General features: G+C 34.8%; 1 protein-coding gene across 1 annotated transcript in view; it reads left to right on the top strand.

Moving 5' to 3' along the window:
• LOC106873888 (uncharacterized) overlaps positions 1–15,000 on the top strand; it is a 173,194-nt gene that overhangs the window by 92,617 nt on the left and 65,577 nt on the right. The window contains exons 48-53 of the mRNA XM_089345360.1: positions 811–882; positions 2,407–2,478; positions 6,385–6,456; positions 8,874–9,043; positions 10,193–10,284; positions 14,321–14,504. Of these exons, the coding sequence (XP_089201486.1) occupies positions 811–882; positions 2,407–2,478; positions 6,385–6,456; positions 8,874–9,043; positions 10,193–10,284; positions 14,321–14,504 (662 nt within the window). The remainder of the gene's footprint in view (positions 1–810; positions 883–2,406; positions 2,479–6,384; positions 6,457–8,873; positions 9,044–10,192; positions 10,285–14,320; positions 14,505–15,000) is intronic.

Here is a 15,000-nt window from a genome sequence, read left to right as displayed (position 1 = left end):
CATATATACTTGGTTTTCTCTTAACGCTGGTATAAACCGCTGCACTAGGATACTCGCACCGAGGGATTTTAGTTCCTAGACTTATTAAACACACACACACACACATTATATATAGATTAATAATTAAGGGTACTACAGGCAGTTCCGGCATTCTGAGACAGCAGTCAAAATGACCCAAATCACAAGTTTTCACTTAAGCACAAAAGTGAAGGCAGGCAAATGAACAAAATCCCTAAGACTCCGAACCAATAATAAAAATAATCGAAAAGTGAAAAGCTCAGACACACCCGTATTGCCGTGATTTCGAACTTTTAAAATTTGCAGCAGCATAAGAAACGTTCATGGCAAACATTTGTTGGGATGAACAAGTTCAGAGTCAGTAAGACGCGCTGAGTATGGGGTATTTTCTCAAAGTTCGAAATTACGGTGATAAGGATATGTCTAACTTTTTCAGTATTTGATTATGTTCGGGGTCTTAGGGATTTTGTTCATTTGCCCACCTTGTGCTTAAGTGAAAACTTGTGGTTTGGTTATTTCTGACTGCTATTTTAGCATGCTGGTACTGCCTTACTACCCTTAATTATTTATTGATAATTTTACCCTAAGGCGTTTTACGCATGTTAAGCGTTAAGCCACTGATAACCCTGATATTATAAAAAATAATATCGCCTCTTCTCATTTCTCATGCCCCTCATCATTATCATCTCCACTTACATTCCTTGTCTTATATCTATTCTTTTTTCGCCATAGTATGTAATATCATCACAAGTCTTTTCTATATATTTTCATAAACTCAATTTTATGTTACAGATATCTGCATAACAATAGCATTACATATATTCAACGTGGTATCTTCGAAAGCCTTCCAAATTTAGAAAGCTTGTGAGTTCGGTCACTTTTGTTCGTACTATTTATTTCTCCATACATCTTCTCCAGTTTCACTGTCTCTGTTGGCCTCTCTCTAACATCCTTACTCTCACTCTCTCTTTCCATTGTTTTCTCTGAGTGTATCCATGTGAACATGATGATCTTCTTTCTCACTTTCTTCTCATACATATCCATGTTCTTGTTATCGTGTTAATCGTAATATTTTTTCATTTATCATTCATGCTCTTTGTTTTCTAAACATTCGTTTACCTAATATTCAAACACACATTATTCAACTCCATTTCCTAGTTTATTTTCTGTTTGTTTTCTTCTTTGTTCTATTTTTAAATTTTATCACATAATGTTCTTCATACATTTCTTTTTCGTTTTGTTCTTCCTTTTCAACTTCATTTTCAGCAGATTCTATTTTTGTCCTTCTTTATATTCTTTTCTTCTTTTTCTTCTTTTTCTCCTCATTTGCTTCTTCTTCTTCTTCTTCTTCTTCTTCTTCTTCTTCTTCTTCCTTCTTCTTCTTCTTCTTCTTCTTCTTCTTCTTCTTCTTCTTCTTCTTCTTCTTCTTCTTCTTCTTCTTCTTCTTCTTCTTCGTCTCCTCTTATTTATTTTCATTCCTTTTCCTTATTTCTTTCTTTTCACTTCTTTTAATTCTACTCGATATTTTACTTCTGTTTCCTTATCCTCATTCTCTTCTTCATGTTCCACTCATCTTTCTTTATGAGTTTCTTTCAGATTTCATCGCACTTCATCCGCTTTTACTTTCGCATTTCTGTTCCCCATCATCTGTTGTTGCTGTTCTTTATCCGTGTTCTCTTTTTCTCTTCTTCCTTAACTTCGTTCTCCTTCTACTCTACACCGCTGTGCCCCTCGGTATCTTTTTCGTTTTCTTTTTGTTCTCCTCCTCTTCCTTCACCAGTTTCTTCCAAATATTAAATACTTTTTCCTTCGTCATCTCAAATTTCTTTCACATCATGTTTTCCTGTTTTTTTTTAATATTTTCTATCGACAGACTTATCGTATTCATCACCATCATCGACATTACCATCATCACAATTTTCTGCACCAACTCTCACACACTTAATTTTATCGTCATCAACATAATCATTATGATCCTCAGCAGAAACAGCATCAACTTCAAGTCGTCATCAACATCAGCATCAACATTATAAATGTCTTCATCATTATCGTTATCAAAAACTTCATCACCATCATTAGTAACAACCGTGTCTTTATCAATACTAGCACCATCCTTGTCGCCAGCCTCTTCCTCACATTCACACCACCGACACCTCCAACAGTATACACCTCCACTTCATCATCAATACACTTATCAAGCTCATGCTCATCCCCTTATCGTCTCCTCCATCAAATAATTGTCTCACCATAATGTTTTACCTTTTATCATAACACATTTCTAGACATTTTCTAATCTAAAAGTTTATTTTATAGACATTTCGGTCATAATAATATTTTACAATAAAACTCCTCTCTACTTATCTTATCAACTAATATTTTATGTTACAGATATTTGTATGAAAATAATATCGAGAAGATCCAAGTAGGAACCTTCGATAATCTACCCAGTTTAATATATCTGTAAGTCTTGTTGATAATACTTCATTAACAATATATCACTCTATATTCAAAATTTTCCCATTTTGTTTCGCGTCCTGTCCTTCTCTCTCTTTACATTCTCGTTTTTCTTTCGATATGTGAATGTCTGTAAATATGTGTGTCTGTGAGTAATGTGAATATAAATGTGTGTTGGCATGTTAACAATTTGAGTCTATCTATCTATCTATCTATCTATCTATCTATCTATCTATCTATCTATATATATATATATATATAAATATATATATATATATATATATATATATATATATATATATATATATATATATATATATATATGTATATATATATATATATATATATATATATGTATATATATGTATATATATATCTGTATATCTGGGCAATTGTGTATGAGTAAATGTATGAGAGGGTAACGACTTATGTTTGTATTTCTATCTGTATATCTTTTACTGTGTTTATCTCTAGACCAACGCTGATTACCATCCATGACTCTCCCTTGTAATTGCATATTTAAGATTATATTGTTATTATTAAATGTTTCTACACCTTACAACTTTTATTGATTTTCTTCTTCTTCTTCTTCTTCTTTTTTTCTTCTTCTTCTTCTTCTTCTTCTTCTTCTTCTTCTTCTTCTTCTTCTACTACTTCCTCTCTTCTTCTTCTTCTTCTTCTTCTTCTTCTTCTTCTTCTTCTTCTTCTTCTTCTTCTTCTTCTTCTTCTTTTTTTTCTTCTTCTTCTTCTTCTTCTTCTTTCCTAATTAATTCGCCTGATAAATTTTACGGATATATTTCCATATCTTGCATCTCTCCCCAAGCTTCTCACTAAATCACATTCATTCTCTCGCCATGTGTATGTATGTCCACCATAGTATCCGAAGAAATACCAGAGAACTAAGATTGCAAGAACTTATGAATGTACTCCATGACAGACAGTACCCAACTCAACTCACAAATCAAGGAACTAAACGTGCAAAATCGATTGATATTAAAACATTAAAAAAGCCAAATACAACACATATACCCACAAAGCAGCACTTGGTTATATCTCCACATACAACACCAGGAACAAAGAAACATTCAATATCATCATCCAAAATACTCCAATACTCTATAAAGACCCCAGACTTAAGGAACTCCTACGTAACCATAAATTCATCAAGAGCTGCAAACAGCCTAAGATATTGAAGAAAATTTTCATTAGTGCCAAGTTCTCTAGAACAACAAACGCAAGTGTCGTAAAGTGTGGTCACCCTAATTTCGGAACATGTCTCAATATGTTGGAACGATCGGAATTCCATTTCAGACAAGGGCAAATATTCAAAATGAAATCTAATATCACTTGCGCCTCCCAAAACCTCATTTACGTAATCAGATGCTCGGGCTGCCTGCGAAACCCTATTGGCTCGACGGGAAATTCGATGTGAAAGAGATGTACGGTCCATAGACAACAAATTTCCTCCCCACAATATCGCCAAATATCCCTCAGTCAACACATTGAAGCATTTTCAGAATTATTACAACCACAATTCGTAATTTTCCCATTCTATCAACTTGCCTTCTGGACCTCAACACAAGTAAGATTGACTAAAGGAACGACATTTATCCAAAAATATACACCAAAATTAAATACGAAACCCATATTAAAAAAAGGACTTACCCCATCTAATGGGAATAAAATAGAAAACACAGAAAAAAATTAAAATTAGATTTACCTTCCCTTTACTGCAAAATGAATGACTGAACAATTATCTCCCCTTTTTCAACTCTCAGCTTGAGGAGCAATGCGAAACCGGTCCTTACTTCAATTAAGTTGAAAGAACAAAACCTCATTTTGTACAAAATTGTATAATATCTTTATTATCATGGCTCTAATATACTATTATATGTTGTGAAACAAATCTGTGTGTCTTTTCATTTTTTCTCTTTGTATATGTATCCACCGCATGTGTTCCACACTAAAGTATGTTCTACCTTCAACACACACACACATGCACTCACATATATACATATACATTACATATATATCCGTGTGCATGTTTGTGTGTTTGTGCGCGTGTGTCTGCTTGTGTTTGTGTGTTTGTGCGCGTGTGTCTGCTTGTGTTTGTGTGTGTGTGTGTGCGTGTAGTTGTTCGTGCTTCTGGTATGAGACTGAATCACCTTGAGTGCAGAATGATATCAGCTTATTAGCGATAAATATTAAAAAATCACTCTCCCTTCTAATTGCATATTGAGGACGACATTATGATATTTATCGTTTTCTTCGTATTTTCTTCCTTCTTCAAATGTTCCACTTTCACTTTTTATTTCTCTTTCTTTTTCAACTATTTATATCTTCTGCTTCTCTCTCTTACTGTTATTTTCTCGTCCTCATTCCCTTCTTTAAATCTAACCCCATATCTCACGACTTCCGTTATTTCATTATAACCATCAACATCAACTTTCTTATCACCACCACCATCATCATCATCATAGTGGTCGTCGTCATCATCATCAACATCATCATCACCATAATGATCAACATCATCTTGATCATCATCATCTTGATCATCATCATGAACATCATTTTCTAGAGCTTCCTTACATGTGGAAAACATCCCAAAATGCTAACAGAAAGTATATTGATAAAGGCTGACGTAGAAAAGGATCTAAATATTACAGGTACACATCACTAGCCTCACATGTTAGGAAAGTCTTGAGATACGTTGCCAGAAAGTCGTTGGTTACGTTCCAAGAACAAAACTTGCTCACTTACCTGCAGCATGGCTTCTGTTCAGGATGGAGTTGCCTTCCACAGCTAATACTACGTGACTGAGTACTGAAATAACAGATGACGTTTTCAATTATTGATCATATATACACTATACCAACATCAGTCATCTTTTATTAATCTTCAATTAGAATGTTAGTGTTTTTAATTTGTTGCGAAGTGTTTCAATGTGCGTAAATTTGTAATATTAACAGAATGTTTTCTTGCAGTCAGAACCTTGTGCTGATGATGAAATATATATTATATCATGATTGTCAGAGTAGAAGCTTCATTACTACGTTATGTGATTTGGAAGAGCACCTGTTAATGAAACAATGTAGACATTAGTTTGTTCTATATGATGCATATTTTTGTCATTAAGCGAATGCTACAAAGATTTTGACCAAAAGCAGTATTGTATATTGTATACTTAGAATTTACTTTGAAAATAAGTTGTATTCAGGATCAGTAAATGAGTATGATTATGTTGGTATTCAGGATCAGTAAATGCATCATGCATAACTAGTGTAATTTACGGTACTTTATGACACTACATAGCAGTTTGCTCGTTTTTCGAATTTTCTAGACTTTGAATAAAACATTAAAATATTATTTGCCATATACAGTAATCGAATGTCTATGAATTGACGCTATGAATGATATGTATAGTTATTCGACAAAAGTATAAAGATGAACATTAATTCATAAATATACTTTGAATAAGACTTAAAGTTGGGAACTGTTCTTAAGATAATTATTCATGATTTATTTTTCACGCAATGTTGTCATTACATTGACACTACAGTATATACGGAGAATATGGATTTCACATAACGTCCATATTTATTGTACAAATATGTGAAATCCATATTGGACACACTAAAGTCTCATTGTTCTTGTGTTATTCTTATAGCTTATCTTCCATCTTTTGTTAAACGGGTATCGCAGGAGATTTTTGCTTCCCTCAGGATATCTAAGTTAGGTTGATGGAAACTACTCCTGTCCAAAATATGGACAGAAAAATCATAGAGAAATATACAACTTTGCTGTAAACAGAAGCTCTTATTCCGTTAGTTTAGACAGTATATGAAAAAAAGAAAACAGATTTATTAACTTCTACATATTCTAACTTCTAAATTATTTGTTTCTTTCTTCCAGAGATTTGAGCAAGAACCGAATAAAAACCTATGAGGATGGCGTTTTCTTATTCCTGCCCATGATATCTTTTATGTATGTACAACACATATTTGTTTATCGGAAAACGAAATGTCTTCGTAAACACACAGAATGATGTCGACAAACTAAAATCATAAACAGATGTCATAAAATTCAAAATTATTTAAGACAATTGATAAGAAATAGCAATATGTCGGATTTAAATTTAGTGGTTGGCGGGTTAGTAACTATAGTGAAAGAGAATTACCCAAAGCCCCAGGCATTCGGAACAAATTTAAAATAACCGCTGCTAATTTCTTAACCACACAGCTTTGTCCGTCACAAATGTAATCTTGCTTACGTAGAACCAACGCCCCCAATTCGTATTCTGATAGGAAGTTTTATATGTACATACTTTTAACTGGTTTCCTATGAGGAACGTGGAATTGTGTCGCAAAATGGACCTAAAAACAATTTGCTTTTATAGAAAGAGTGTGTCTAAAATCTCTATCAATTAACGTACAGATTGATTCGTTGAGGATGGTCACGTGGTGTGGTAAGAGTATCTTTGAGCAGTTATCTCTTATGGCCATGTATTAAAAGCTTGTGACATTCACGTCCAGGAGTCACGTCAAAGGTTTAGTCCAGTAGATTTGTCAGTTAACAGCCAGAACAATAACCATGAATGCGCCCAAATTTAGAGCTGTCTTAGCCTGATGCTTGTAACAAGCAGCTGTGTGAGAATGCAGCTATTGTCATATTTATCCAAGGCGTAATGACTGCTTGGTGCAGCTTTAATGAATGATTCAATCCTTCGTTCCATCTTCCAAATGTGATCAAAAGAGTCGAAAATATACATTACTCTTAAACTGTCTGGAGATTATAACGAATTCGAATCGTTTGTAAAACTCAGTGTAAAGCATGAATTATTTACGCACGTAAAAGTCACGTCAAACTTTTAATCCGGTAGAGATGTCATATGGCAGTCAGTAGCTATGAAAGATAAAAGCCACATCTGAATCTAGGTCTGTTTCAACTTTTGGTTGTCTCCAGTAGCTGTGTGAGCAGCTGTTATCTTATTTCACCAATGCGTGTTGACATTGTTTGTGTTACACAAACTCTTTTAGTGAATGATTTAGTCTCCCTCACCAAACGCGATGAAATAGGTGAAAAAGTAATGTAACTTTTAAACAGAGTTAGAAATTGCTGAAAACTATCAGGTGAATAAAATAGTTCCGTCTTAACAGACAGGTGGTAAGTTGATCTAGTCGTATGTCAACACTATCTTCTTTCAAACGGGTTATAAAAATGTAAAACAGAAAAATTTAATCCATAATTATATACATAAACAAAAATACAATAAAAATTAATGTAAAAGTTAATACAAAGGAAATTCCACATATATAAAATTTTAAAAAAATCTTGTTCTTGTAAAAAAAAAGTGTAACTGAAAATAAATTTTTAATCTTCACAGTCTTGTTCTTAGACTGAAGTAGATGGGTTTTTTTTTTAGGAACATGGTGAGCTTTGTTTGGTTTTACGATTATTTTACGGTAACAACGCACAGCATCTTGAATGATATGTTTATTTTTTGTGGTCGTAAGTGGGGATGGTCGTAAGTCGAGGTGAAGGTGTATTTAGTTCTTAAAGTTTTACAATATCTATTTAAACATCTAGTATTTATATATTAAATATAAATATAGTATGTCATCAACATTTTGTATATCATCTATATTTTGTATATCACCTATGTCTAGTATTTCATCCATAGTAAATATATCATCTTCGTCATGCATATCATCTACGTCTAGTATGCCCTCTGTATATCGTATGCCATCTACATTTTGAATATCATCTATATTTTGTATTTCACCTGTACCTAGTATATCATCTATAGTAAATATATAATCTAGTATGCTATCTACATCATGCATGTCATCTACCTCTAGTATACTGTCAGTATATCGTATGTTATCTACATTTTATATCTTTTCTATATCCACCACGTCATCCTTACTATATATGTCATCTATATACAGTATGCATTTATAATCAGTATGTCATCAATATCCACCATGCCATCTATATCATGTATATCATCTATATTCAATATGTTATCTATATCGTATATCCCACCCTTATCCAGCATATCATCAATATATCGTATGTCATCTATATTTCATATGTCCTCTATATCTCTGCATATCAACTCTTTCGAATATGTCAGCTATCTACTCGATACAGTTTATATCACATCTGTCTTTATTAGTTTCCAAGCTATATCATCTAAAGAAGTAGGATCTTAACTTATTTTCGGCTTCCATGAGAAACCATTTCACTTTATTGCAATTCTTAACATCTTTTGGAACAAAACATGAATGTCATTACTTCTATACTCTTGCTGGAATTATAGCATCCTTCTTTCTTACCAAATACATCAGGGGCTTCTCTATACCTCTAAAGTACATTCACTGTTCTGTTTATAATTGCAGCGACCTCAGAAACAATACAGATATGATGTGTGGATGTCATCTGCCAGCCTTGGTGAATTATACGAACTCAAAGTTCGGCAGAGTTGTGGATGTCCAGGGCGAGTGTCAGACAAATTCAGCCAATAACCAGATCCAAGTAATACCAATAATGGAATACTCGCAATGTCAAAGTTAGTAAATTCTTCTTTGTTTTTGTTATTTTATTATTAGAACAAACAACGTCGGGGAGTTAGCACAATCGTTGGCATGCCGGACAAAATGCTCAGCAATATTTCGTGCAACTGTAGACTGGTCCGCTAATATTGTTAGACCAGGAGCCTTCACCGTAAGCGCAGGTAAAGCAGCAGTGGAGTTACTTTTTAAAGTTACGGATAAATTTTTGTTGTTACAACTCTTCCATGAACCAACCAGAAATAACTATTAAAAGTGAAACTAAACAAAGCTGAAACTCTTATATCACATTACAATAGAGATGTTATTGCTTCACCTTTGACACGTAACACAGAAACAGTCTAGGAGATTGATCTAGGCTCACATTAGAGACCTTATTGATTATACACATGATGAGACCCGTAGTAATATAATAGCTTCCTACATGTGAGCACGGGATAAAAATCTAATTTCCGTTGTTTACATCGTTGTCCGGGTGATGAGATATTCTAACTCGACCCTATTCTCGGCTAAACATAATCAGCATTTTCTGCTCCTATTAAAACAAGGCTCACAAGTCTCCAGGTTTTTTCAGTACTCTGTAATGCATTTCTTTAACAGTCACATATGCCTAGCCCGGACTGTGACATTGCGATTCTCTAGGATACTTAAGAAAGAGTTATAGTTATTATATCCAGTCTAGAAAGGACTTTCATATCGCCTCCTTTGACATCGTTTCCTCCTTTTTTTCTCAGCATTTCCGATTCTGAGTTGACATTTTCACCCGCATTAACAGAGATCAGTATTTTGTTTTCCATACCTGTCTGATATGAAGAACACGTAGTGTTACTTAGAATTATTTCCCTTTATTTGAGTTATTGCACAATTTTCGCCCTTATTTTGAGAGCAGAATACAAATAGAAAATGCCATCAATTAGCTTTCGTAGCTTTCTTAGTTTAGTTTGTGACAAAACTGAAACAATTGCAAGTGGATATCGTAACATACTCTTGTAGTTTTCATTAATTATTTTCTTTAAATGCCTCACATGTATTGATTCCAGCATTAACACTTTTACATTTGCTTTACACCACAATGTGATTATTTTCTCTTATTCCTATACATTACTTATTTGGTTCCTAAATATGGATATTTTTCTTGTATTGTATAGATTACTCGTTATTTCAACGGAATTTGCAGTGTCAAACATGCTCAGGGATTTTGTGCAATGAAGGAGAAGTGACGAACTGTACAGGCGATGAGGTAAGCTGAAATGTTACTTTCTTCCTTTTGATATACACTTAAACCACACTTAAAGCCAGTATGGCTACGTAACTTCTACCAAGATTTCACAAATTGTTTTAGATGCCCATGTAATCATAAGTCGATACAAACATCTTCTCGGTCTTCTAATCCTTGACTCAGCAGAACAAGGAGTAGACATTTGAAATGAGAGATGGTTGACCAGCATTAAGCCGGTATTCATTTTCAGCTGAACTGACTGGAGCAACGTAAAATGAAGTGCTGCTTTGTTCAAGAACACAAGATGTCATTCGGTTCAGGAATCGAAGCCACGATCCCATGTGTGTCATATTCCCTTTTCCTTCACCGACAAAAATAACTGCACTTAATATTCCGCTATCGTAGAATTTTTGTTTGAATGATGGCTATGTTATCCGGCAAATCACTGAATTTCAAAGTCTGGGCAGTCGTCCTGGACATCAGTGGTACCAAATGCTCCACAGTGATGTTCTGAAAGGAACACATTCGTACAATGAAGGTGGTGTTCCTAGGTTAGTAGTTGCATGACACCACTGTGTCAAGGGGGCTGAATTTCCCCTGACATCAGAAAGGCTTCCTGCGGAACCCTCGATCTCAACTTGGTGAATTAGGAACTTCGCTTTATAAACAAGGTGGGATTGTGTGAGAGTAAAGCAAAGAACGGTCGATAAAGAACATTAAAATCCTGCTTAAAATTACGTGCGGTCTGTAGGTTTCCGACTGGATTTTTCCTGATGTAACTCTACACACAGGGAGCATCCAGGATTGGTCATTTCGATCGTATCTTAAAAGAATGTGTTAGGCCAGCAGATGAGTATAGTACAAAATATCTTTAGTTGAAAGTGATTAGCTACACAGATCATATATTTTATTTTATTTGGTTGGTAAACTTAAATTGGAACCATTGTCAGGGACCCAGTTCCTGGAAGTTGGACGTGTCTCTACGAACTTGCAAACATTACAGGAATTAGACTAATGAATTTGTGAGGCAATAGTTGAGAGGAATTATTATTCACAACCAGTGGCAGTGCGTCCTTAAAGGGACGAAGAGGACGATTAACTTCGAGAGCGTTTAGCGAAGTGCTACTAACAGGCTCCTAGCATATATGTGAAGCGAATGGTCTATAAAATTTTACGAATGATATATAAAGCGTTAGAGAAACTATTGATTATACACATGGCGAGGCCCGTAGTAATATAATATATAACTTCTGTCATGTAAGCATGGGATAAAAATCTAATCTCCCTGCTTACATCGTTGTCCGGCTTCTGAGAATATTCTGACTCGATCCTATTCTTGGCTAAACATAATCTGCATTTTCTGCAGCAATTAAAACAATGCTTGCAAGTCTCCAGGCTTTTTCAGTTAAAGTACTCTGTAACGCATTTCTGTAACAGTCACATATGCCTAGCATTGACTCTGACATTGCGATCCCCTAGGATACTTAAGAAAGAGTTATAGCTATTCTATCTGGTCTCTTTGTTTTCCTCAGCCTCCCCGAACCTGATGTGACATTTTCAGCCTCATTAACAGAGAACAATATTTTGTTTTCCATACCTGCTTGAACTGAAGAACACATGGTGTTACTTAACCACACTGTTATCCAATATCCGATTACACTTTGAAACACGAGTTTTGTCCTTGATTAGCAACTGTCATTTCCTTACACCTAAAAAGTATGAAACGTGACTAATATTTCCTTCAAAATTTTGCTTTTGTTACATTTATTCACACCCCAAAGAATCCTTCTCAACACATAGCTATCATACTCTCCACTACCCCTGTTGCGTTCAAAGATAATCACATTGTCAGCCAAGTGGTTAAGTTCAAGCAACTTGTAAGCAAATTTGGGGCATTGAAAAGAATATTTGCTATAGTGATATTTGTGCTTCAACAACTCAGCGATGAATCTGTCTGAAATGTAATAGGAAGTAGGTCAGTGTGAAAACATTGATATCCAGGTCACATAAGTAATTTGTTCGGGACAGACAATGGGTCGGAGACGGTAGTGGTCTGCGGTACTTACATTGATGAACTATCGGCAGTTGTGAGGTGTAGCGAGAAGCCGATTACAGCATTTGAAATATTGAGAGCAATGAACTCTCGCACAAGGCGCAAATAGTTCGGTTTGTATGGTCTGCCTTCTGAGTTTTAGTAATACATGCCAGACGAAATCATCCTGCAGGTATTCGTTCAATGTCCGGGCATTGCTGATTTGTGGAGTTATGATAAACAACGTCTGTCTGACGGGGGACGGTTCTGGCTATCAAACGAGTACATCATGATGAATGCTCCGCTGCCAACCTTTATCAGAGTAGGGAAAGTAGTTTTCCTCTGTGCGGCGACTATAACGAATGGGGTTGTGTTGAAGATGTTGAAATTTATAAGGACTAAGATATTCCCCTCTGGTCGAGGCCTCATCGCCCTCTTCAAGTTTCAAATGAGAAATTAATTGTGTGGGGAGAGGGAGGTGCTGTCCCCAAGTGAATTTATTGAAAGGTTGGTGAAAGCGTTTAAGGACACAAGAACGAATGTATAGACCTGTGTAACGGAGTACAGTAATTGGAGAGGGCAATTGCCCTTAATGTTCAAGGTGAGGTTGAATGGTGGGGTTCTTTGATTGGTTCTAGAGGTCCACCTCTATTACGAGGATCACATAGCTACTACCTTTAAACTCGTATACCATTCGCTTTTATATTGTATACCATGCATGCTTATTTCTATATATTTATAATTCCATTCCACTGGCAAAATACAAGAACAATTATTATAATCATTATTATTGGGTTATAGATCGAAAGTTACAAGGAAGAATTACTCTATGATTTTTTGAAGTTTATAAATTCTTATGAGGTTAGAAACAAAATTTTCGCTGATCAGAAATAAGTTTTCTATAACGGGTAGAGAGAGATTCGAAGGATTGCTTTGGTTCGGAGGTAGAACACCGGTCATGTTTACAGGGGGTCTGGATTAGAATTCCACGGGCAACCTCCTACATCTTTTTACCCAAAGGGTTTTCTAAACCAATATTTACACGCTATCATTTATAGCTTGCCTACTTCAAGATCCAACGTCTCAATAAAGAATTATCCTTTCCTAGTCTAGGTACAAGGCCCGAAATTTTTGTTGAGGAGAGCAGTCGATTAGATCGACTCCAGTATGCAACTGGTACTTAATTTATCGACCCCTAAAGGATGAAAGGTAAAGTCGACCTCGGCGGAATTTGAACTCAGAACGTAAAGACAGACGAAATACTGCTAAGCATTCCGCCCGGAGTGCTAACGTTTCTGCCAGCTCGCTGCCTTTCAAGATAGAATTATTAACAAGATTGTTGGTCTTCAGTGATTCGTCTGGATCTTGGATATTTTCTCTCCAAATTTTATGCGAATATAGTGTATATTCATTTTATTGCAATAGAATATGCATGTCGATGAGAAACATATACTATACCTTTTGTATCCATTTATGCATTTTCTGTTTTATTTGCAAAACCTGAGTGTTTAAGTCCAGTCCTTTATTTCATTATCCTCATTTACGACAGTTACCGTTGCGCTTGTTTCTGTTGTTGCTGAGGTTCACACGTAAGATATTTCGTACACTTAATTTCTATGACGAATTCACACTGCAGTACTCAACAAGTTTCGATTAAATAAGGTTTCCAATAGAATTTATGGGGTTTTTTTCTACCCTTGTAAATGGGTGGCAGATCGGTGTGGTGTTCATATTCAACGTGTTTTGATATATAACACATAATTTACAAGCGATAAATATCAGTAAAGCTCAAAGAACCTTACTTATGCAGTTGTCTTTCAACATTTTATCGGTTTGTATCGATCTAATTCGTTGCTTTTCGATATTTTTTTGAGTAAGGATTCATTCAACTTCCTCGTATACTGAATATTCCCCGTTGTCGTTGCTTGTAGTAGCAGCAACAGTAGTAGTAGTAGTCGTAGTAGTAGTAGCAGCAGCAGTAACAGAGGTGGTAGTCGTATATGATTTTTGTATTTATTGCAACAGCCTGTATGTGAAAATAAGATAACGACGAATGGCGTTACACTGAAGTTTGAAAAATCCTGCAGCACATACAGAAATTGTCTTGTAGCTCTGAGAAGCAATACATTTAAATGCAATAAATGGACCAGTGGCGTGTCTTGTGTCAGTTGTTGCACAGGAAACTTGTGTAAGAGGAACGATTCCATTGGTAAGTTGTGTTTATTTTCTTATATAATTTCACTTCATTTATTAGACATGAAAGTTTAATAAGAAAATTGTATAATAGTTAATATATTAAAAAGTATAATCGCCGTACTGAATTTACAAAATTTATCGCGTTGACATCAGAGGTGCGCACATCACTTGGCCATTCCCAGATAAACAGATAACGCAGCTGTTTATATAAACAAATATTCTTGTAACTTCAGACACCCGGAGCCATTAATTTGTATACATATTACTATATAACACTATATATAAAATCAGCACCCTGTCAGCAGGTATGCCAGTCCACAATATATATATACACACACACGTACAAACACGAGTATGCACAGACACACATAAACACACGAACATATAACATATATATATATATATATATATATACATACATATATATATATATATATATATATATATATATATATATATATATATATATATATATATATATATATATATATATATATATATATATATAT

The sequence above is a fragment of the Octopus bimaculoides genome, chromosome 29 (assembly GCF_046866305.1).
Source record: "Octopus bimaculoides isolate indiv1 chromosome 29, ASM4686630v1, whole genome shotgun sequence".
NCBI classification, from domain to species: Eukaryota; Metazoa; Mollusca; class Cephalopoda; order Octopoda; family Octopodidae; genus Octopus; species Octopus bimaculoides.
Note: the sequence above shows the minus strand (reverse complement) of the source record. Positions and strands in the feature narration are given on the sequence as shown.